The sequence below is a fragment of the Rhinoderma darwinii genome, chromosome 8, assembly GCF_050947455.1.
Source record: "Rhinoderma darwinii isolate aRhiDar2 chromosome 8, aRhiDar2.hap1, whole genome shotgun sequence".
Taxonomy (NCBI): Eukaryota; Metazoa; Chordata; class Amphibia; order Anura; family Rhinodermatidae; genus Rhinoderma; species Rhinoderma darwinii.
The window spans coordinates 53747632-53772795 of record NC_134694.1 but is presented as its reverse complement, the minus strand read 5'-3'; the positions used below and the strand labels follow the sequence as shown (position 1 = coordinate 53772795).

At 43.3% G+C, this 25164-nt stretch overlaps 1 protein-coding gene across 1 annotated transcript in view; it reads right to left on the bottom strand.

Moving 5' to 3' along the window:
- The window catches only part of STARD8 (StAR related lipid transfer domain containing 8), a 60381-nt gene that overhangs the window by 13298 nt on the left and 21919 nt on the right, over positions 1 to 25164 (bottom strand). The window contains exons 3-8 of the mRNA XM_075835646.1: positions 24119 to 24182; positions 17029 to 18278; positions 10860 to 11033; positions 7256 to 7415; positions 5635 to 5833; positions 245 to 455 (exon numbers count right to left, since the gene is read on the bottom strand). Of these exons, the coding sequence (XP_075691761.1) occupies positions 245 to 455; positions 5635 to 5833; positions 7256 to 7415; positions 10860 to 11033; positions 17029 to 18278; positions 24119 to 24175 (2051 nt within the window). The 5' untranslated portion in view covers positions 24176 to 24182. The remainder of the gene's footprint in view (positions 1 to 244; positions 456 to 5634; positions 5834 to 7255; positions 7416 to 10859; positions 11034 to 17028; positions 18279 to 24118; positions 24183 to 25164) is intronic.

The window sequence follows — 25164 nt, the reverse complement described above, 5'->3', positions numbered from 1 at the left end:
CCTATTGAATAACAACAAGCAGAGATCTTGGAAATTGTGAAGGAGTTAGTTAACACAAAGTATATTGAAAACTTGTATAACTTTTAATTATACAAAAATGCAACATTAAAATTTACCGATACCAGACAACCCCTTTAATATTGGTCAGAAAATCTGATACAGCACAAACATCATGGCATTCCCTGTAGTGCAATAGATGTGTTTGTGAAAACAGAAGCCCCAGTGTCAGTTGAGAGGTTTTTACCGAGGAGAGGTAGTCTCCTTTTTGGAAATGTTGAGGTGGAAGACAGAAGGTGCCAGACACACAGCCAGGTTCCCAGGAGTCATTTGATTTTCTTGAGCCGAGGAGATGTCACTCAGAAAATACAGTAATGTCTGCAAAACTTCCCTGTTCTCATCTGGAATCAGTAGAATTGCAGCCTGCACTGCCCGCAACCTCTGATCTTTGGGTACATCTGTAGAGGAGGCAAAAAAAGCCAAATCAGCATATTTTGTGTTTCCAACTTTAAGACAATCACGTGTCTAATTTACTGCAATGTAACGAAGGAATTTCTAGTAGATCAGCGGCCGAGATAGACGTTGGCCTCTTTGTGCCAAAACACACGCCTAAATGCTTAAAGAGGCTCTGTCACCAGATTTTGCAACCCCTATCTGCTATTGCAGCAGATCGGCGCATGCCACGGAGATAAGAGTAACGTTTTTATTTTTAAAAAACTAGCATTTTTGGCCAAGTTATGACCATTTTCGCATTTATGCAAATGAGGCTTGCAAAAGTACAACTGGGCGTGTTGAAAAGTAAAAGTACAACTGGGCGTGTTGAAAAGTAAAAGTACAACTGGGCGTGTATTATGTGCGTACATCGGGGCGTGTTTACTACTTTTACTAGCTGGGCGTTCTGATGAGAAGTATCATCCACTTCTCTTCACAACGCCCAGCTTCTGGCAGTGCAGACACAGCCGTGTTCTCAAGAGATCACGCTGTGTCGTCACTCACAGGTCCTGCATCGTGTCAGACGAGCGAGGACACATCGGCACCAGAGGCTACAGATGATTCTGCAGCAGCATCGGCGTTTGCAGGTAAGTCGATGTAGCTACTTACCTGCAAATGCTGATGCTGCTGCAGAATCAACTGTAGCCTCTGGTGCCGACACGATGCAGGACCTGTGAGTGACGTCACAGATCTGCACTGCCAGAAGCTGGGCGTTGTGAAGAGAAGTGGATGATACTTCTCATCAGAACGCCCAGCTAGTAAAAGTAGTAAACACGCCCCGATGTACGCACATAATACACGCCCAGTTGTACTTTTACTTTTCAACACACCCAGTTGTACTTTTGCAAGCCTCATTTGCATAAATACGAAAATGGTCATAACTTGGCCAAAAATGCTCGTTTTTTAAAAATAAAAACGTTACTGTAATCTACATTGCAGCGCCTATCTGCTGCAATAGCAGATAGGGGCTGCAAAATCTGGTGACAGAGCCTCTTTAAAGGGAATGTGTCATGAATTAAAAATTTATTTTTTAACCCCTTCACCCTGCTTGCATTCTGGGCCCTAATGACCAAGCAATTTTTATCGTTTTTCCATCGTCACGTTCGATGTAACTATAACTTTTTTATTTTTGCGTTGACATAGCTGTATAAGGTCTTGTTTTTTGCGGGACAAGTTGTATTTTTTAATAGCACCATTTTGGGGTACATATTATTTATTGATTAACTTTTATAGCTTGTAATAAATAGCATTATAGTCGGGGTGGTTACGGATGCGGTGATACCAAATATGTGTAACTTTTTTGTTTTATTTTGGGTTTTTTTAATAATAAAGCATTTTGTAAGGGTTTGAAAAAGTGGGTTTTTCATTTCTTTTAAAAACAATTTTAATTAACTTTATTAAACTTTTTTTTTTTTACTTTTTTACTAGTCCTACTAGGGGACTTTAATATGCATCCGATTGCTTTTAGAATACTCTGCAATACTTCTGTATTGCAGTGTATCTGTTTAAAACATGGCATGACCTAGCAGGCATTTACTACAGGCAGACCTGGGGGCCTTTATTAGGCCCCGGCTGCCATCGGAGACACAGACACTCGGCGATCTTATCGCCGAGTGTCGGTGGGATGAGAGGGAGCTCCCTCCCTCTCTCCAAAACCACTCAGATGTGGCGCTCACTATTGAGCGCCGCATCTGAGTGGTTAAGCGGGTGGGATCGATACCAATATCGATCTCACCCGTTCGAGCAGGGATGCCCCCAGCCCTCAGCTACCTCTGGCAGCTGAGAGCAGGGAGATTTAACGGCTCCCTGCAATGTTTATTTATTCCGATACAGCACCGTGAAAAGGCTATTGCATCAGAATAAAGCCCACTAATGACCGCTATAAAAAGGCGTATGGCCGGTCATTAAGGAGTTAAGTTACTTATTTTTATTGTATTTTTAAAGGTTTTTTTGCTGTATTTTTCTTTTTTCTTCCACATGGTGGAAAGTATTAAATAAATAATAATTTGACATGTTTTCCTATGTAGGCCACCAGAGGGAGCACTTCCCAGAATTACAGCAAGGTGAATCAGGCAAAGCAGCCTGACTTGGAGCTGCTGTAAATGTGAGAGGGAGACTCAACCGCCTTCCTATTTTTGGCCAGGAAAAGGTGTCTTCAAATTGCTAAGCATTGTCCAGCTCTATTTTGGGAGTGTTTTTACAATGCCAGCTGGTAAAATGCTAAGAATGATGAAATGGTGAATCACTTTTCAATTGACCGTTTCACATGGCGTGCCCAAAAGCGCATCAAACGATTGATTAAGCTTCCCATTTACATCAATGGGAAAGCGCTCCGTTAGTACATACAACACAATCATTTTACGCAAACATTCTTAAAAAACGCGTTGTGGAAAAATGAAGCATCTGGTCTATTCTTTGGCACGTACAACGTGCCAAATGTTTCCATAGACAATGGGAGTAATACTTACGTGCCAAAAACGTGCAATAAGCACGCACAAAATGCGTAGAAAAAACATGGACTACTTAGATGATCTACGTTTTAAAAAAATAATAAAATGGTTAACGAGTGTTGTGCAGAGGAGTTTTTATTTGAATAAAAAATATATTTTCTTAGGGTGTATTCACACTGCGGTTTTGCTGTGTTTTCGCCACGCAATTTACCATTGTGGTAAAAACGCATGAGCTATTCGATGTGGTTTTTGGCCGTGCGGGAAAGATGCGGCAAAGCCCCACTGTGTGAAAGCACCATTAGGCACTGTTCACACAGAGTTTTTTGCAGGCAGAAAAAAAATCTGCCTCAGAATTCCATTAGGAATTGCACTTTTTTTCCGCTGTTTTCGTAGCACTTTTCGCCCGCGGCCATTGAAGCTTGTGCAAGGAAAAATGGGTAAAAATGCTACGAAAAACGCTTCCGAAAAGATTTCAATGGGTCGGTCAGAGGCGGAAGCCGCAAGAAAAGAAAGGCAGCTTTTTTTTCCCCCACTAGCGGTCAATAGCCATCCAGGGAAAAAACGACTGCCTCCCATTAAAATCACTGCGGGGAGATTTCGGGGGTTTTATGGCACCGATTCCGACGTGGTTTCCGCATCAAAATCAGCGCCAGCAAACTCTGTGTGAACAGGGAGTTATATATCTGTTTTTTAATACCTTATTACCAAAGGCAGTTGGCTGTTTGACGACGTCCATTACTAAAGCTAGCACTAACCCCCACGTTATTACCCCGGTATCCACCGCAACGGGGGTATCGAGAAGAGCCGGGCACGATCCAGTACCCGATCATCTGTAGCGAGGGTCAGGTGTTGGGACGGCCTCAGGCTGGTATTATTATGCTGGGAATGTCCAAAAACAGTGGCCCTTCCCACCCTGGTAATGCTAGGGTGCGGCGGTTTTATTGTATCTGTCTGGTTATGAAAATGGGGGGGGGGGGAAACCACGTCGTTTTCGTCAATTATTTATTCATTTAAAAAATTAAAAAAAACGACATGGGGTCTCCTCCATTTTCAGAACCAGCCAGATACAATAAAACAGGCACAGCCTAGCATTACCATGATGGGAAGAGCCACCGTTTTTGGCCCTTCCCAGCCTAATAATACCAGCCTGTGCCCGCCCCAGTGCCTGACCATCCCTACAGATGGTCGGGAACTGGTCGTACTCGGCTCTTCCCGATACCCCTGGTGGTAGGTGGTACAGGGGTATTAATGAGGGTTTAGTGCTAGCTTTTTTACTGGCTAACACTAAACCCCGCCTTAATAATGGATGTCGTCAGACAACTGCCATTACTAAGGCGCTAATAAAGTATTAAAAAACACAAAGACATAAGAAAATATTTTTTTATTGAAAAAAGAAGAGGCATTCCTAGTAGGAGCAAGGAACCACTGAGCAGCGGTGCTCACTCGTCCCTTGCTCCTACTATGAATGCCTCTCCTATTCAAGTGAACAGGAGAAGGCTTTAATACTGTGAACCACCGCTAGAGGGCGATTCACAGTAGGAGCAATCAACGACAGAGCAGCGGTGCTCGCCGCTGATCCTTCAAAACAGCTGTTAAGAGGTTATAAAGGATCAGTAGCGCTCATGTGCCACTGATCCTTCATAGCCGCCAATCGGCTGTTTTGAAGGAACAGCAGCGAGCACCGCTGTTCCGTCGAGCAGCCGCGAGAACTGTTGCTCCATAGAGACCCCCAACACAAACACCCCCCAAATATGCAACCGCGCCACACACACGCGCACACCTTACCTGCAGACGATCTTCACCAAAATGGTGCCGGCTTTCTCTCTACAAACCAGCTTCTATGCTGGGTCGCTCTGAACTGCATATGCGCAGTACAGAGCGAGACGGCAAAAGCAGGGGATATAAAGAACGGCTCTCGTTCGTTATGTCCTATGCCCTGTAGCTGCCATATTCCATCTGTGTATGTGTCGTGAAGACATACACAGATTAAATAAAACATGGCAGCCCCCAGTAATGTAAAAAAGTGTTAATAAAAAAAAAGATTATATATATATATGTGAAAAAATAAAGTACATATACAATTTTATTAAATAAAAACACATAAGTTAATAAAAAAAAAGAAAAATACATTTATGACACCTTTCCTTTAAACACTGGACTGTTTGAGGGGCAGGGGCAATGCAGACGATTAAATGAGGTTAACACCGACTATCCATGAAAAGTAACATTTAGGAATTCTTCATTATGAGATGAGATTTATGTAATCTTTGGTAACTGAAGAAGGGGCATAGCTATCAGGGGTGAAAAGGTTGCAAATGTACTAGTGCCTGAGGCTGCCCAAAGGCCCACCTGCTCCATAAGGGGGCTGCAGTGCTATATATAAATTTGATATGGCATGAAATAATTTCACAAGTTTCTGGTGAAGCGGTTGGTACAGATTTAGCATCTTCGCACAGGAACGTCAACTTACACTTCTGGACTAAAGTGAATAAAACATTTGTTAACTATTAATAGTCAACAAAAGAAAGAAGTATATGTTATCTGAGGGTGTGCTACAGATTATAGAATGTATGCGCTTATCAGATGACAGACAACTCTGATATGGCCACATACCCCTCACAACTGCTAAAGGTACAACTATGTAACTTCAGAAAAACATTCTTCTTTTCAAAGCAGTATATGATGATGTGCTCACGTTGGTAAATTTGCAGGAAGGTGCCAGTCAGCTTGCTGGTAAAGATGGGTTCTGGCAGGTCTCTGAAATACTGCTTCAGCAAATCGGCCACATCATAAGCCGACTGCCCCACATAGCTGACGTTGTCAGGTGAGGATTCATTCATTTGGCGCAAGACCTGAATACGAGACTTCACACCAGACTTTCTGAAGATTCCTACCTGCAGCACAGAGAACGAGAAACTATGAACAAGAAATGTACAGGATACAGCCAGACACGTATTCTAATGTATTACATTCTGAATTCTAACATGGTAATAATAGCAGACAATGGAGAAAAAAAAATTCATTTCCAGAAACTATAAATCCATCATCTTAAAGAGGACTTGTCATCTAGCCTGACTTGTCTATTTTAGTAAATACTTGTATTCCACATTAAATCACAATTTAGGAACATATTTCCTTAGAACTCAGAGTTGTGCCATTCCTCTGTTATTCCTCCTAGAAGTTTTATGAATAAATTGACAACTGGTTGTTACCATTCCCCTTGTCAAAGGGCGTGTCCCTACAGTCTCACTCTGGTAGCTCTGATTGGACATAGTCAGACAGTAGGGACACACTCTAAACTGGTAAAACCCAGTTAGAAATTTATGAATACATTTTATAGGAGGAATAACAGAGGCACTGCGCAACATAGAGTTCGAAGAAAAGATGCTCCAGAATTGTTATTTCATGGGAAATACAGTTATTTACTAAAACAGACATGTCGAGAGGTGACATGTCCTCTTTAATAACAGAGGATTAGGGCTGGGTAATTAATAGAAAGAAAAAAAAAACAGAAACTGAAATTCAGCACAATTAATCAACAATTTAGGCTTTATCAATTATTTTTTCCCGGTTGAAACTGTATCTGCATCCTCAGGACGCAGACACAGTTGAATCCATTGATAGAGCAGGGGACCTGCTCAACCATTCACTATGTATCGCCGGACGCGAGGCAGTGATGTCATCGCGCCTGTATACGCTGTGCCGCACAGACCAGGGGAGTGGAGAGATCTCCTCCATTCGTCGTTTGAACGGGGAGTATGTATATTATTTTTATCAGGAACTATTGGGGCTGTCTGAGGGCTGCTATGGGGGCACTATACGGTGGGTGGTAGTTATGGGGCATTACACTGTGTGGAGGGCAGTTATGTGGGGCATTATACTGTGTGGAGGGCAGTTATGGAGGCATTATACTGTGTGGTGGCAGCTATGGGAGGCTATGCTATGGGAGGCATTATGATGTGTGTAAGCAGCTATGGGAGGCATTATCATGTGTGGAAGCAGCTATGGGGCATTATACTATGTGGGGAGCACTATGGGGGCAATATACTGTGTGGGGGCAGTGTCAGGGGGTATATTATATGCAGTAGTATACAGCAGGCTCAGGGGATAAATATTAATTCAATGGCGTTCCATGTAAATAGGGGGGGTGTGGCCTAAATAATCATTCATTAATCGTAGTCGAGGTTACATGTTCAATTAATCGTGATTTTGATTTAGTTCATAATTGCCCAGCCCTACAAAAGAGGAATCAACATAGAGTGGATATTCAATTTTGGACATCAGCTAGGTGTATAGTATACATGGCGATTACAAACCTGGTCCAGACATTGGCTGCGAATATAGCGCATAGCTTGCTGGATACTCTGCGGTAGCGGTTGACCAGTCCATTGTACATTTATTATTGGAGGGACCCCAAACACAGCTCTCCCTCTGTAGTACAAAGGTTTACTTCTTTTCATAAACTTAGGAACAGTCCTAAAAATCATACAATTATAAATGATAAATTCATGCAAGTAAAAACAAAAATGTTACAATATTATTAAATCTCATTTATGAGATATGAGTGTAAAATAAAAACATACATAAATACTACTAATACTACGACGACTACAGCATCATCATACAATAAGTGCATCATAGGCGAAGGTACGTTATTACATACCTCATTTCATTGTACAGACCTATACTTTTTACAATGCATGCTGATGTAGTGACACGCTTATGCTTGACCACTAGGGGAGGCACACTAACCATTCTTTAAAGAAATGGGTCCTTGTACAAACAATTGGGTCTTCACTATAAATGAAAGATTTATTTATATAGACAGCTATTGCGTAATCGTTATTTTTAAGTCATGTTGGCTACTTGATAGAAGGAACAAGGTAAAGTTTGGGCACTTAATTTAGAGAAATTTTACTTGTATTTTTTATTTCTTTCCATTTAGCTCATTATCAGCTCATGGTTATTATGGGTTTGTGCAGGACAAATTAAATTGTAAGCTTCAGGTGCACAGAAAATTAAAAAGTTAATTGTTAAAAGGGCTGTCTCAAAAGAGACAACTCCTTTCATATTGAGACCGCCGCAGCAATCAGTCGATCGCAGTGGGTCTAACTACGGACACTCTGGCAAGCAGCTGTTTTTTTGCGGGGGGGGGGGGTGTAGCCTTCTCCTGACAGACATTTCTGGTGTTACATGGTTAACATTGAGATGAACGGACATCCACATAGTACATGGATGGCTCAAGTCCTCTATGACGTGCATATGCCTTAGCAGTCTGCATGAGACAGCCGCCTTAAACGGAACTGAGAAATTATTGAAATTTGTGCGACGTTACAGTGATTCTCTGCTTTGGACAATGCTACTTTTTTGATGAGTAATTTGAGAATAAGCAGACCAGAAAGGGTCTCTTGCTGAGACCCCCAGCAATCAGCTGTAATCTGTGAGGAAAACTGACAGTAAAGGGTCTTTTACATGGGCCGACAATAGGCCGGTGCAGCGAGCGCCGATCGATGTCGGCACCGCGTCTCCCTCTTTATAAAGGGAAATGTGTCGCCGGCAACAAGAAATCTTTTAGTTTTTTGAAACGATACGACCAGCAGATGATCGAGCCTTTGCTCGTTCATCTGTTTACACAGGGCAATTATCGGCAACGAGCGCTCTGTGAAGGCTCGTCTGCATGATAATTGCCCAGTATAAAAGGGCCTTTAGGCCCTGCTCACGAGAGGAAAAAAACGCTGGAGGGAAAAAGAAGTGTCATGCCCTTTCTCCAGGCGTTGCCGTCTCTGACCTTTCATTCACATCAATGGAAGGCAGAGAAAGAGTTTATTAATGCGTTTTTTGTCCGCGGCGCTCAATGGCTGTGGCTGAAAAACAACACAGAATACACGGCAAAGAGAGTGAAGGAATTATGAGGCAGATTATTCTGCCTGCAATAAAACTCAGTGTGAACCGGGCCATAATGTTCAAATTATCTGCAGCACCACCACAGGAGAAAGAAGGTATTACTTAGTGCCCATTCATATCAATGGTTTGTCGGTGTAATGCAGGAAAGGACAGGTCATACAGAGCGAAAGACCTATTAACTAAGAATTCTAATAGGGTTTATGAAAATGCGTTTTCAAAACTGGAAAACCCCCTTAATTATAGGAGTAAATCTAACAGGTAGAGATATTCTGATAAGTATTCTAAGGGTGTACTCACTCGCAGAAATTTGAAAACCTGAAAAGAAGTTCTATTTATCTGAACGAGGCCTGCAGAAAACCATGCACCTGCTGCAGAAACCCTTCAGATTAATGCAACGGATTTTCATATTATTTATTTATCTATTTATTTATATTACCGTGGTTTTGGAGTCTGCGTTTCGGGTACATACAACTACCTTATAGTTATATAAAACAAAACTGTGATTCACACTTTAAAATGTGTTCGACATTTTTCATAGTATGTGTCAACACCCATAGTCATTAGATTGTGTATTGTAGGAAGGAGTATGTTCAAACGTGGCAGAAACCTATGCAACAGAAAATTCATCCCATTCTTCCGAATGTAGTTTTTTTCTAAGGCATATGCTTGAATTTGTAGGACACCAAACCAGTTAGGGAAGGTGCCCCTGACTCAAGGGGGCATGGCTTTCTTGTCACTCGACTGCTCCTTAGTGAGTACCACCCCTTGTTCCCCTTCCCCTATGGTTGAGATCATGTTCCCCCTGAGGAAGATTTAAGCGCAGGGTACCAGGAACTCTTCCTCTTTTCCGTTTGTCTTTCCTCTTTTCCATGAAGTTGCCCGCCCATCGGCCTGCCCTAGCTACATCTTATTGTGTGTATGTTTATTAATTTATATTGTCCTGTTCACACTGTGTTTTATTTTTGTGATGTTTTTTATACTTTTACTTTTCAAGTCACAGCTAGCGGTATACTATTAGGGAAATTAAGTGGTGGAGCTGAAGGCGGACTTGCCCACTGGGGGTCTAGTGGCAGGCATATCGCTTCGGACCTCCTGACATGTTTTAGGACTACAAAAAAAAAAAAAAATGGGCATGTGATGAAATTTGTTAACAAACTTAAAAGCTGTGACCGGCACTGGTACACCAGAAGTTCAAATTGTGCGTGTCTTTATTTAAGGAGCGCGGGAGGGCCAAAATGGATTCGGCTTATGTTCTTTGCAAGTCTTTTTCAGATGTATGGGACAGGTGTAGAAATTTCTACAACAAATCTGCCAGTGTGAATATACCCTTAGGCCCCATGCACACGACCTTATATTTAATCTGTAATTACGGACCGTAATTACGGACCCATTGATTTCTACCCGTAATCACAGCCCATGATTGCGGGCATGGCCGGCCGCCCGCATTTTCGGGCCATGCTCCCATGCAAAAGTATAGGAGCACGGCCCGTAAAATACTAAAAATAGGACATGCTCCATAGTTCCCGACACAGTTCCATGGCACGAACACCCAGACGTAGCGCTAGGGAAAGGTGTCCGCAACTACTAGAACCGAATGGGTCCGTAAAACCGTGAACCGTGGTACGGTCCGTGATTTTACTCTCGTGTGCATGGGGCCTTAGGTGTGTGCTTTGGGAATGGTAGGGAATGGTAGGGGTGCATGTATTTTCCTATCTCCCTCTATTGAAAGTTTGGCATAATTTAACATGAGGTCATGAAGATATGCAGTTAGCAGGACCCAGCATTGAATTTGCTAAAATGTTAAAAGAATAATCAGGGCCTTTAGAGAAGACAGATACTGTACACTTCACAGCACACTGGAATTCTTGCTCATTTCTGTATTAAAATTTTGAATGAGTGTGGACTGCCATAGCGTATTGCCTTTCTCTACACGTGCTTTCCTTTTGAGTATAGCAGAGAAAACATGAAAAATTGTGATGTAGGTGGAAGAAAGGAACGCTTTTAAACATTACTCACCATGCCCAGCCCTGCTTGCTTGGTACAGAGTATTTCTCCATGATGGCAGTAAGTCTGAGTAAGGATAACTTCTGCAGCAGATTGAGTTGAGCTGCCGATTGCCTGTTAATTTCTAGAGATGCTGAGCTGAGGCTTGGCCGATGCGAGTTCTGAAAGCTGTGCCAACGTAACTTCCTGCCAGGGAGAGATTGTCAGTGACTAAAGAAATTCTGCAACCTAACAACAACCAGAATGTTTCTAATAAGAATCAAATCAAAATCTTCATATCCATTCTCCACAGAGTAAAATGGCAGTGTTTCATTAGGGACTACTCCACAAAAACTGAAAAGCAGGGTGACATGCAAAGGATGGGGAAATAGTGTTATCATGCGACACGGGATATTAAAGAAGGTGACCTTGTGTAGTTCTAAATCACAGAGGGGGAATGCTAATAACATAAGGGTCAAACACATTGTAGTGCTGTCAGTTACTATATAGAAACCGTAATATACAAGTGCCAATAATTGTCTGACCAAGCATTAACACAAATGTTCATTACTGATTATGGGCCCATATAAACAGGGCATCGATCAGCCAACAAGCGAGCATTCGCTCCTTCGCCGGCTGATCAAATTGTTTATGCAACCTTTAAAACAATCATTGTCGGCAGCACATCTCTCCATTCAAACAGGGGATGTAATGCCAACAATGATGAGGAGAGCTCCGGATCTTCGGCACGTCAGAGGAGGAGCGGTTTGACCATATGTGGAGACGTAGCGCCTGACGTCAGGAGGTGGGGTTTGGCAGTAGTGCCAAAACGAGCTAGGAAGGACGTGTTGAGGTGAGCTCACGCTCTCAAGACGGAGGAGCTGATTAACAACGTGAGGGACTTGGCCATGGAGAGGGGAGCGGCATGGTTGGCTGAGCAGGCTGCTGGTATGCAGTCAGTGGCGGAGGTTGGCACACGACTGGTGCGCAATGCTAGGCCACCAGTGAGGCTGAGCCCCAGTCCGGTGTAGACTGGTCGGAGACGGAGCCCCGCTCGTTGGGCGAGCGGGCGGAAGAGGGGAGAGCCTATTGGTGACAGGAGGAAGACGCAGGCCAGAGGGAAGGTGTCGTTAGGAGAGAGGATGGATCCGGGAGCAGCGTCTGGCAGGCAAGTGGAAGGGAGCACTATGGTGAACGCCTCAGAGCTGCTACTGAATGTGGCTGTGGCGGGATAGAAGGCTGGAGGATCAGGGGAGTTCAGCCTCACGGCTGGCGCCTGGGCACATGTCATGGGCCGGAGAGGTTTGACAGAGGAGGACAGCTGGGCCCCTGAAGCTACGGCCGGACCCCCCGTGAGGGGCTTAGCGGTGGAGGAGAGGAGGATGCAGTTGGTTTCGGTGGCTCGGGAGCGGTTAGATGATGCGTGCTATTTTTCTTACAGGTCTCGAGGGAGGAGAGAGCAGTCGCGCCGCTCGCCGGGGGGGGGGGCAGTGTTGCTCGGCGGTCCAGGACCAGGACTAGAAGTCGGGATCGGAGACAAGCTCTGGCGGGAAGGCGTGGGTCTGGATATCGGGAGAAGTCTGTGTCTGAAAGCCGCCGTGAGCCGGAGGTGGACGGTTGGATGGCGGGAGAGGTTCGGCTAGAGTGGACCGGGAGAGTAGGATCTTTAGCAGGCGAATATGCAGTGCAACAGCAGGTGTTTCCGAACTGCACCACTTCATCAGAGTGACAAGGGGGCATCGGGAGGACCTGGAGGTATGGGGCTTCAGTTTTTCAGTCGGGCTTGGTGGATACTGTGGAGTTAGGGCTACAGACTGATTCGGCTACTAGTGTGGGATTTAGAGCATTACTTGGCAGGAGATGGTGTGAGGCCAGGTGGCCAGCGGCGTGGGAGGGCTCTCCGTTATTGAGGAACTTGACGTTTTTGGAGTTGTTCCCCATATTGGTGGCAGTTCACATTTGGGGTGAAGAGTTTTGCAATCGGAGGGTTGTTTTTCTGTCGGATAATATGGGAGTGGTGCATGCAGTGAACAAGTTATCTGCTGGGATGGATCCGGTGGTTCGTCTCTTGAGAGTGTTGGTGTTGCAATTTCTTCACTTGAATCTGTTGTTCCGGGCAACACATGTGCCCTGGGTATCGAATGTTGCGGCTGACGCGCTCTCCCGTTTTCAGTGGGAGCGCTTTCAGATGGAGGCTCCGGAGGTCATGGAAACTGGGGATGCCTGCCCAGCTCATTTGTGGACCATTATCAAGCCATGATGGGTGAATTGGTTCGGAGGTTGTTCGCTCCGTCTACTTTGAAGTGCTATGAGAAGACGTGGCGGGAGTTTGAAGCTATGTCGCCTGGAGGGAGGCTGGCTTCTTTCCAGCCTGAGTCGTTGGTCGGACTGCTTGAGGCCTATGTGGTTCACTTGGTGGACATGGGAGTGTCGGCATCAGCCGTGGGAAAGCGGCTGGCTGCTTTGGCCTTTTATTTTAAGCTCTCCGGGAGACCGGATGTGTCCAAGGACTTTAGTATATGGCAGGTCCTGAAAGGTGGGAACCGCCAGAAGGCGGCAGTGGATTTCAGACGGCCAATTACAGTGGTGCTGCTTAAGAAGTTGTTAAGAGTGTTGGGCGAAGTCTGTTCGTCCAGTTATGAATCGTGGATGTTTTCTTTGGTCTTTTCTTGGGTCTTCTTTCGAGTTTTTCAAGTGGGGGAGTTGGTGAGTGTAAGATTTGGCTAGGGGGGGTGTTGTTTGAAGATGTGAAGTATGATTTCGATTCAGTGCGCATTTGGCTTAGGTTTTCCAAGACGGATCAAGAGGGGAAGGGAGTGTCAGTTTCGTTGTCTGCCATTGAAGATAAACACAATCTGTCCGGTTTATCTGTTTAAATTTTTTTGTACCATTCGATTTCCTGTCAGCTTGGGCCCAGTTTTTGTTCATTCTGATGGGTCCTTTCTATCTCATTTTCAGTTTTTGGCTGTTCAGCTGAAGGCCATTGGACTGATAGGAGGGGAGGCAAAGCAGTTCGGCACCCATTCATTTCGAATGGGTGCCGCCACCGAAGCTTGTCATTTGGGTTTAGGAGTGGACAGAGTAAAAGGTATTGGTCGCTGGAAGTTCGGGGCATATAAGAGGTATGTACGCCCGGGGTGGGTGTGGGTGCCTGACATGTGATTGCGAGCAGTGTGTTGGGGAGAGTACGAGGTCTGGCACTGTAGGGCTGATGTTTGTTGGTGGTACTTCTCTCCGCAGCCGCACATCCTATAGGGGCATGGATCGTTGGACACTCATACATTTACTGGGCACATTGGAGAGCTGGAGTGCGGAGGAATGGCGAACGGCTCGGTTTTTCGATGGACCAATTGGAGTTGAGGTGGTTCGGATTCAGAGGTCTTTGGTGGGACCCTTTGGTGTCGGTAGTGGTCCGCCTGTCCCGGCTGGTAGGAGTTCCGAAGATATTGGTGCTGCACGTGGAGGCAATGAACTGGGAAAACTGTCTCAGCGAGATTTATTGTAGGCGATGAAGAGGGATGTCGTTCGGCTACTGGGTCTCTTGCCGGGAGTTCGGTTGGTCTGGTCGGAAATGGTGCCGAGGTTGGGGTGGCGTCTCGCCAGGGACCCGTTAGCGTTGGCTAGGTCCTGTGGCAAGGTCAATAAGGAGAAAGCGGCCTTTATTCGACTCCTCGGGGGTGTGGTGGTGCGTCACCGCCTATTGGGAGGGGTGGCGACAGGTTTGTTCCGTCCAGATGGGGTTCATCTGACAGAAATTGGTTTGGATATCTTTAACGTGGGGCTGCAGGACGGCCTTGAAGAGACCTTGGCTATTGGTGGGGGAGCACAGACGGCATGAGGTGTCATACGTCTGGCTCTTGGCAGGGATAGTTAGCCTGGGGGGTGCTTTCTAGGCTGGAAATGGGGGGGGGGGGGGGGAGAGTCTAAGCACATGCTCACTCAGTTGGTAAGACTGTGTGTGGCATGATGACAAACCACTTCCGGTATGTTGTTTAATTTTACATGTTATTTATGTTAACAAATTTTATACGATTGATATGGCTGGCTAACGTTTTTTGTACGCAGGTACAATTGGTTTACAATTTAATAAATAGCCTTGGCCAAATTTATACCACATTCAGGTGTCCGTGTATTATTGTTAAAATGGTTTTCTTAAGTGTCATGTACTGCGCAAGGTAACCCGTACATTGGTCAAGACGGATAGGGACCAAATGATCGCAATAATGATTGTTCGTCCCCTTTAAGAAAATATTGGCCCCTGTTAACGAGCGCCGACTTCTTCCCGTGTAAACAGCCATAACGGTAGTTACTTAGACGTAGAGAGAGTATAAAAATGGTGGTCACTGGCCTGGAGGACTGTCCAAAAGACCCTGAACACATGCATCGAGTGCCCAGGCATAGCATTGGCACCAATTTAAAAAAAAAAAGACAGATTATATTGGCTGGAACCTAAAGCAAGTGTTCACTGTTAAACACTATTGCTCAGATTTTATGTAGATATGATCTAAATAAATTGTGAAGTAATTTTGTAAATACATTGCATTACTTGTACTGATCCCGAGTTAGGCCTCATGCACACGGCTGCGCCAGTCAGTGACGATCAGTGATTACGGGCACGGCCGGCGACGACCACCCGCATTTGTGGGCCGTGCTACCATATAAAGTATTTGAGAACAGTCCGTAAAAAAAAACAAAAAAACAAAAACAAAAACGGACATGCTGTATAATTTCCGCCACAGTTCTACGGCACGGACACCCATACGTAGGGATACGGAATGGTGTCTGCAGTCAATAGAAGTGAATGGGGCCGTAATCACAGACCGTAATGACGGTCAAATTCTACGGTCGTGTGCATGGGGCCTTACAGATTGTATCTTGTCAGTTGAAAATCGCACAGCTTCCCTTTCTGGTTCAATCGCTGCACAGAGCTTGCTCTGGTGAATTAAAATCTGAAAAGTGTCGCCTTTACACGAAGCTTTATACAGTAACAGCATTGTGAGAAACTAGACATGGACCGCACAATCCACAGTATATACACGTTGATCTGAGCCGCTAGGCATAATTTAGAAACATGAACATGAGGTTCTTTGTAAACATTTTGATCAAACTGTATAAGCCCACTTGCCACTTCACGGCGACCTCTTTAAAGTGGGTCCCTACTCTAGCGGTTGCAGCACCGCATGGCGGCTACCACCACCGCAGCACCGCTCCTGCAGAGGGAGCAACCCAGGGGCCCAAAAGCACCCATGCCTTCAGACCGTGCCAAGCCTCCTTGGCTCTGGGCCACGTCCCCCCACAAGTGCAGCACTACAGCAACAGACACCACCATACGGCACCACAACAAGTGAACAGATGGCATGGGCTCACGTTGCCATGCGCCCCCAGTGGCCAAACTGAGAGCACAAGCAAGAGCAGGAACACTTATGATGTCATTCCTGAATTAAAATCAGCTGGGTATTTTTTCAAATTCGTGGAGTGCTGGTACCAAGTAAAACAAAGGAAATGAGGAGGATAGACTATACAATATCAGCATTGTGAGAAACTAGACATGGACCGCACAATCCACAGTATATACGTTGATCTGAGCCGCTAGGCATAATTTAGAAACATGAACATGAGAATCTGAAAAGTGTCGCCTTTACACGGAGCTTTATACAGTAACTTACTAACAAAGCTTTATTTACAAAATTACTACAATTTCCTGTAAGTTATATCTATATAAAAACAGTAAAATGTTGCTCAAAGTGGATCTAATATGACTTGCATGCTTGGACCATGTTCAATCAACACATTAGATTGGCTGCAACATAATTCCTATAAAGAATGTAGCAATATTGCAGGCTTGGGCATAGACCTGTACAATATAAGCGGGCTCAAAATCTACTCCCTCTCATACATAATAATCCTTTCAAGAGAAATCACACGTGCAATGTGGATAGAAGAGGATTGTGGATACTCATGTGGTCATGTTCCACAAATAAAAGGTTTGAAGGAATGAATACATGTGTCTACTCTAATTTTTCACATGTGCATGGAAAGAATATTAGACCTGTACCGCCATTCACCGATCAGCAGCCAGCTATACTTAATACTTTGCGAGCTGTCATTGTGTCGTCACAATTGGAATATATCAGGTATTTTTATGTCAAGTGTACTTTACGGCTAAATAGACTACATGATAAAGTTTCCACTACTGACTTACCTGGATGGCCTGGTTAAGGATGCCCCCACTCCCGAGTCCCTCCTCTCCCTCATTTCTCCTTCCTCTGTTTCATTGAGAGAATTGCCAGTGCTATCGAAGTCACTGGCTGAAGTGCCAACATCGGACATTGATCTTTTTTCATAAGCAAGATGACCAATTTGTTCACCTCCAGAGTCTGTTTCCTCTTCATCAAGCTCTGGACACACTGTTCGTGACCAAAGCTCCACCATCCTCTGTAGACCTTTCACATGATTAAGAACATCATCCAGATGGCCAAAAAGGTCACTACTGCCTCCACATTCTAAGATATCTCCACTGCCTGTCAGTGAGACAGGAACATTGTCATAAACGCTTGAACGGCTTCCTATAGAACTATATGACCCTCTTCTCAGTCTCCCCTCTAGTCCATGAGAGTCCATACTGCTACAAATCGAGTGTCCTAAAGATTTGCTGCCCATTTGCCAACTCTCCAAGGGTACATGATTTGTCGGGCATAAACTCTCAACGGAAAGAGACCTTGGAAAAGTTCCAGGCTTATGGTCCATTGGGATGCATACCAGACGATCCGATTTTTGTGATCTGTGCCTCATACCATCCTTTCCCAATATATCATAATCCTCCAAATATAGACCCCTACATTGACTGTCCAAATGTGGCTTTCTGAAAATGCCACTATATGCGCATTTAGTCCTATAGCCAGGATGAAGAAAATCTTTATCATATGCATGAATGTCCACATCATTATCATCATCGTCGTCACACTGGTTTTGAAAAGGTTTTTCATCTCGAGAGTGTTCCAGGTCATTAGAAATCAATGTTGCAAGATCCTTTTTATCCTTGTCCTTCTTCCGCAAAGACTCCATTCTTTTTAGAAAGCCCTTTGTTTTCCTTTTCTTGGATTTCTCCTTGAACCCTCGTCGATGAGAAGCTAGAGACTGGTCGCTGAGACTCCTGCATGGCTTACTGGCAGATGGGGAACAAGGCAAAGAAGGCAATTCTGCAGGAGGAGTAACTACTATGTCCATAATACCTCTGCTGCTTCCTACACTACGCAGAGAAGTGGCCTCCAGCTCTATGCTTAGGTCTGTTAAGATACTGTCCCTACTAGATGTGCTTTTCATTGTAGGTGGGCCATCAAATTTTGGAGACAACAGTTCAATAGAATCCAGCCGAGACCAGCATCCCTGGTCCCTCTGGAATGCCCAGCGATCACTGATTGCACACTGACCATCATCATCTGAGTCTTCATTCTACAGGTAAACAAAATAATATATATTATCGGGCATAACAAAAAAAAAAATATATAGTTCTTAATGACTTCCTATTGTAAGTAGATTTAGAAGTAATGCATATTTATTTATATTTAGCGGCTTGGGTGGCATTCGTGTACGCAGTGTGCGGTCGCCAGTTTCTTGTGTGATATATATATATATTTATATTGTGTGTGTGTGTATATATATATCCATATCTATATGTGTATATATATATATACACACACATATACATACAAACTATATATATATATATATATATATATATATATATATATATATATATATACATACACACACACACATATACATACAAACATATATATATATATATATATATATATATATATATATACATACACACATATACACATATATACATATTGTGACAGACCATGTGGGGAGGTTGTGGATGGGGGTCTGTATTTCCCCAAGATTTCTGTCTTCTGCTATCTGAAAACAACCAGGGAATAATTCAGCAGAGAATGTGGTTCTCCCTCAGCAATAGGTTTATCTAAAACCTGGAAAAGAGCCTGGTTGTTGGAGTGGGGAGAGATGGGTGGGTCCCCACTCCATCCAGACAGTCCTGGTCTTGGGCTGTCTAGCTATTAATCAGGGATCAGGTGTGATAGCCCATTAAAAAGGCTGCAGTTCAGTCACACTCTCTCTCAGCCTGGGGAGAGGAGCTTGTGAGAGGTTGTATGGTTTATGGTGCCAGGCATTAGGCCTGCACTGTGTTAGTTAGGATACCTACTGTATAGTTAGTGCCGGACAGGCATAGAGTTTTCTTTTATTTCTTTTCTTTTCAATTTCATGTACAACCTGTGAATAAAACTGGCTGAGGCCAGTAGTACCACATCTTTGCTGTGCGGACTGAAATTTACTGGCGTGTTTGATACCGAGTGCCTGTCTACCCCAGGAGACGACTGTCCTGCTACCTAATTCCCTTACAATATACACACACACACACACACACATATATATATATACACATATAGATATATACACACACAGTTCGGTCTAGAATTATTTGGACAGTGACACAAGCTTTGTCATTTTAGCCGTTTCCCAAAACATACTGAATGTACAGTTACATAACAAATATGGGCTTAAAGTGCAGACTAGTTACATAGTTAGTAAGGTTGAAAAAAAAAAAACAAAAAAAAAACACATGTCCAACAAGTTCAACTCTCAGCATTAATTTGAGGGTATTCACATCCTAATTTGAGGAAGGATTTAGGAATTACAGCTCTAATTTGTAGCTGCCTCTTTATCAAGGGACCAAAGGTAATTGGACAATTATCTCAAAAGCTATTTAATGGGCTGCATGGGTTATTTCCTGGTTAATGCATCATCAATTAAGAAGGTAAAAGGTCTGGAGTTGATTCCAGGTGTGGCATTTGCATTTGGAAGCTGTTGCTATGAACCCACAACATGAGGTCAAAGGAGCTCTCAATGCAAGGGAAACAGACCATCATTAGGCTGAAAAAAAAAGGAGGACATCCAACAGAGACATAGCACAAACGTTAGGAGTGGCCAGATCAACAGTTTGATACATTCTTGAAGAAAAAAAGAAAAGAAAAGAAGAGCGCACTGGTTATCTCGTGAACTACAAAAGGCCTGAATGTCCACGGAAGACAGTAGTGGTGGATGATCGCAGAATCCTTTCCCTGTTGAAGAAAAACCCCTTCACAACATCTACCAAAGTGAAGAACACTCTCCTGGAAGTAGGTGTATCAGTATCTAATTCTTTATATAAAGAGAAGACTTCATGAGAACAAATATAGAGGGTTCACCACAAGGTGCAAACCATTAATCAGCCTCAAAAATAGAAGGATAGATTGGACTTTGCCAAACATGTAAAGAAGCCGCACAGTTCTGGAACAGCATTCTTTGGACAGATGAAATGAAGATGAACCTGTACCAGAATGATGGGAGGAAGAAAGTATGGAGAAAGCTTGGAACGGCTCATGATCCAAAGCACACCACATCCTCTGTAAAACATGGTGGAGGCAGTGTGATGGCATGGGCATGCATGGCTGCCAAAGGCACTGGGTCACTAGTGTTTATTGATGATGTGACTGAAGAGAGACGCAGCCGGATCAATTATGAAGTGTTCAGGGATATACTTTCTGCTCAGATTTAACCAAATGCAGCAAGGTTGATTGGACATCACTTCATAGTACAGATGGACAATGGCCCAAAACATAAAGCAAAAGCAACCCAGGAGTTTAAGGCAAAGAAGTGGAATATTCTGCAATGGCCAAGTCAATCATCAGATCTGAACCCGATCGAGCATGCACTTCCCTTGCTTAAGACAAATCTTAAGGCCGAAAGACCCACAAACACGCAACAACTGAAGACAGCTGCAGTAAAGGCCGGGCAGACCATCACAAAGGAGGAAACCCAGCGTTTGGTGAGTCCATGGGTCCCAGACATCACACAGTCATTGACTGCAAAGGATTCTCTACAAAGTATTATTTTTTATTTATGGTAATGTTCATTTGTTCAATTACTTTTAGGGGGAGGTGTAGAAAAATGGTTGCAATTCCTAAACGTTTCACAGGATATTTTTGTTCAACCCCTTGATTTAAACCGGAGAGTCTACACTTCAATTGCATCTCAGTTTCATTCCAAATCCAGTTCGGTGCCATGTAGAGCCCAAATCATTAAGATTGTGCCACTGTCCAAATAATTCTGGACCTAACTAATATATATATATATATATACACACACACACACACACACACACACACACACACACACACACACACACACACGCACACACACGCGCGCTACCGTTAAAGTTTAGGGTCACTTAGAAATTCTTATTTTTGAAAGAAAAGCAGTTTTTTCAATGAAGATAACATTAAATTAATCAAAAATACACTCTATACATTGTTAATGTGCTAAATTACTATTCTAGCTGCAAACGTCTGGTTTTTAATGCAATATCTACATAGGTGTATAGAGGCCCATTTCCAGCAACCATCACTCCAGTGTTCTAATGGTACATTGTGCTTGCTAACTGTGTTAGAAGGCTAATGGATGATTAGAAAACACTTGAAAACCCTTGTGCAATTATATTAGCACCGCTGTAAACAGTTTTTCTGTTTAGAGGAGCTATAAAACTGACTTCCTTTGAGCTAGTTGAGAATCTGGAGCATTACATTTGTGCGTTCGATTAAACTCTCAAAATGGCTAGAAAAAGAGAGCTTTCATGTGAAACTCGACAGTCCATTCTTGTTCTTAGAAATGAAGGCTATTCCATGCGAGAAATTGCCAAGAAACTGAAGATTTCCTACAATGGTGTGTACTACTCCCTTTAGAGGACAGTACAAACAGGCTCTAACCAGAGTAGAAAGAGAAGTGGGAGGCCCCGCTGCACAACTGAGCAACAAGACAAGTACATTAGAGTCTCTAGTTTGAGAAATAGACGCCTCACAGGTCCTCAACTGGCAGCTTCATTAAATAGTACCCGCAAAACGCCAGTGTCAACGTCTACAGTGAAGAGGCGACTCCGGGATGCTGGCCTTCAGGGCAGAGTGGCAAAGAAAAAGCCATATCTGAGACTGGCTAATAAGAGGAAAAGATTAATATGGGCAAAAGCACACAGACATTGGACAGAGGAAGATTGGAAAAAAGTGTTATGGACAGACGAATCGAAGTTTGAGGTGTTTGGATCACACAGAAGAACATTTGTGAGACGCAGAACAACTGAAAAGATGCTGGAAGAGTGCCTGACGCCATCTGTCAAGCATGGTGGAGGTAATGTGATGGTCTGGGGTTGCTTTGGTGCTGGTAAAGTGGGAGATTTGTACAAGGTAAAAGGGATTTTGAGTAAGGAAGGCTATCACTCCATTTTGCAACGCAATGCCATACCCTGGACAGCGCTTGATCGGAGCCAATTTCATCCTACCACAGGACAATGACCCAAAGCACACCTCCAAATTATGCAAGAACTATTTAGGGAAGAAGCAGGCAGCTGGTATTCTATCTGTAATGGAGTGGCCAGCGCAGTCACCAGATCTCAACCCCATAGAGCTGTTGTGGGAGCAGCTTGACCGTATGGTACGCAACAAGTGCCCATCAAGCCAATCCAACTTGTGGGGGGGGCTTCTGGAAGCATGGGGTGAAATTTCTCCCGATTACCTCAGCAAATTAACAGCTAGAATGCCAAAGGTCTGCAATGCTGTAATTGCTGCAAATGGAGCATTCTTTGACGAAAGCAAAGTTTGAAGGAGAAAATTATTATTTCAAATAAAAATCATTATTTCTAACCTTGTCAATGTCTTGACTATATTTTCTCGGTATTTTGCAACTCATTTGATAAATATAAGTGTGAGTTTTCATGGAAAACACAAAATTGTCTGGGTTACCCCAAACTTTTGAACGGTAGTGTGTGTAGATATATATATTTATTTATTTACACACACATTTTTTTAAACTCTGCTGGTTGCTGCTGGAACCAGTTGGCAATCTTGTCAGAGATATCCTTAAAGAGAATCTGTCACCAATTTGTTAATTCCCTATCTCCTAACTTATGTAATAGGCACTTTGCTGCTGCTAACTACAGTGTGATTTGTTTTAAAAAACTGTTTATTATTTGCAAAGTTATGAGCATTTTTCTAAATATGCTTATTTGGCTATACTTGCCAAGTAGGAGGTGACTCTCTCTTTTCACTCTGGGCGGTGTAATGTTTTCTGTATAACGCTGTCAAATCGTCATACAGCTTCTCCCCCATCCCTGCCCAGCAATCTTATAGTATACAGCTTCCATTCCCGACTGTGTATTCGACTGGCGATATATCCGGTTGTCTCACAGCTAGAACTCCTGGTGTCATATGAAAGACTAGTATCTCCTCTTTCATATGGCACCAGAACCGGTGTTCTAGATTTTCCACAGCCCGAGATATGGCTGTTTGAACTGATCCCCATTCCCTCCAGCCTCAGTCTAACACACTGTGTGAAGCAGCTTCATGCGGATAGAACAGCGTCAGAGGCTGCAAGGGAGCTCCACCTCTGGAGAATCGCTGGTGTTGACACCCACTTGTCTAATAAAGGCTCATTTACATATTTAGAAAAAAGCTCATAACTTTTAAAATAATAAGGTTTCTTATCAGTGTGACAGCACCTATTAGATTAGCTGAGAGATAGGGCATTGCTAAACCAGTGACAGATCCTCTTTAAGGTTGGCCATACACTTTGGATAGCCGTTCGCGGAAGGATCGTTTGGCCGACAGTTATTCCTATCAACTCTCCCATACACATTGAATTTTCACACAATTCGCTGAGCATACAATTACAATTTTTAGCACTCCTGAAGATTTGTATTCGCGTATCGCGACTGCATAGTCATCGGTGAGTCTATACACGTTTAGACAATCATAATCCACTATCAACGCTAGTCCAAAATTGTTGAATTGTGTGCATTATCGCAGTGTGTAGACTATATCTATACAGGTTTTAAAAGGTGAACCTATGCTTTAAAGAGACTCTGTGAACCTAGTAGAGTTCATGTTATGTTTCTGTGATCACTACTTGCTGCACATATCTGCTTACACATGTACATAGAATCACGCAGGGAGAGGAGCTGCTTGGATGAGATACATACTGTACATAAACATCAATGTACATAGCTTCTCCATGCAGTTTCAGATTTGAGTGTTTCCATGTTCTTCCCTAATTTCATCCTCTCTCAATGAATGATCACATGCTGATGCTAACAGTATTAATATTTATGAAAAAGCATTTGTCTGTGCTTCTACAAATAAATTTTCACGTGATTACTACAAGTTTAGCTTGTACAAGCCGCTTACCTGTTTTCTGTCATAATGAACATCCACCTTCATAGAAGCGCATGAATTTAGTGTCATTAGTCGCCTGAAAACAAGAAGACAGAAATGCATCTTTTCTGTGTACGTTAAGGTCAAGTTTTTCACTTTTCTAGCTATTAACTCCATCTTTATAATGCCCCAACTGACCAATCAGCACTAAGGTGAAGGAGGGGATGTTGTTTTTAAATAATGGGTTAAATCCTTTAGAACAACCTGTGCTGACATTAAGCTGCTCTCAAGATTAATAATAATAAATAAATCCTTTTAACTAGCTAGTACTTGGCAGTCTTAGAGCCAGCAGGGTTTTCATTTAAAATTCTTTAAAATTTTTACTAAATGTCACCATATCCCTATGGTTTCTTCTACACTACCATTAGTATATGTTTACATCTCTTCCGTCAGAGGAAGAGAGGAGATTAAACGGAAAGCAACTGTTCCATTGAAATTACCATTGATTTCAATGGTAATTCTTTTGTTTCAGTTGCTTTCCGTTTGTTTTTCCGTTCGCTAGGTTTCCGTTTTTATTAAAGGAAGCGAAAGTGCAGTCTGCAGAACTTGTGTTTCCGTGAAAAAAAATGGTAACCTAGCGAAAGGAGACAAACGGAAAGCAACGTAACAAAAGAATTACCATTGAAATCAATGGTAATTCTAATGGGACTGTTGCTTTCCATTTAATCTTTCAATCATCTCTTCCTCTGACGGAAGAGAGGTAAATGTATACGAACGGTAGTGTGAACTCAGCCTAAGCTATATCAGCACATCAGCAGAAAGTCACTTTATACGAAACATTATAGGGATCCAGAATTAGTTTTGTGTGTTTACTATTCAAGTCCTAAAAACATAACAGCGCAGAGGCTCTCCAGCTGTTAAGGTACTACGACTCTCAGCATGCCCCAAAAGGTTGGTCGCCCCAGCAGTCAGATCTTCTATGACCGCAAGAACCTAAAGTTTACAGTTCCTGCAGCTTACAAACGCAACACCCCTAGAAACCGTTTGCTCTACTAATAGCGACAGATAAACGGAGAATT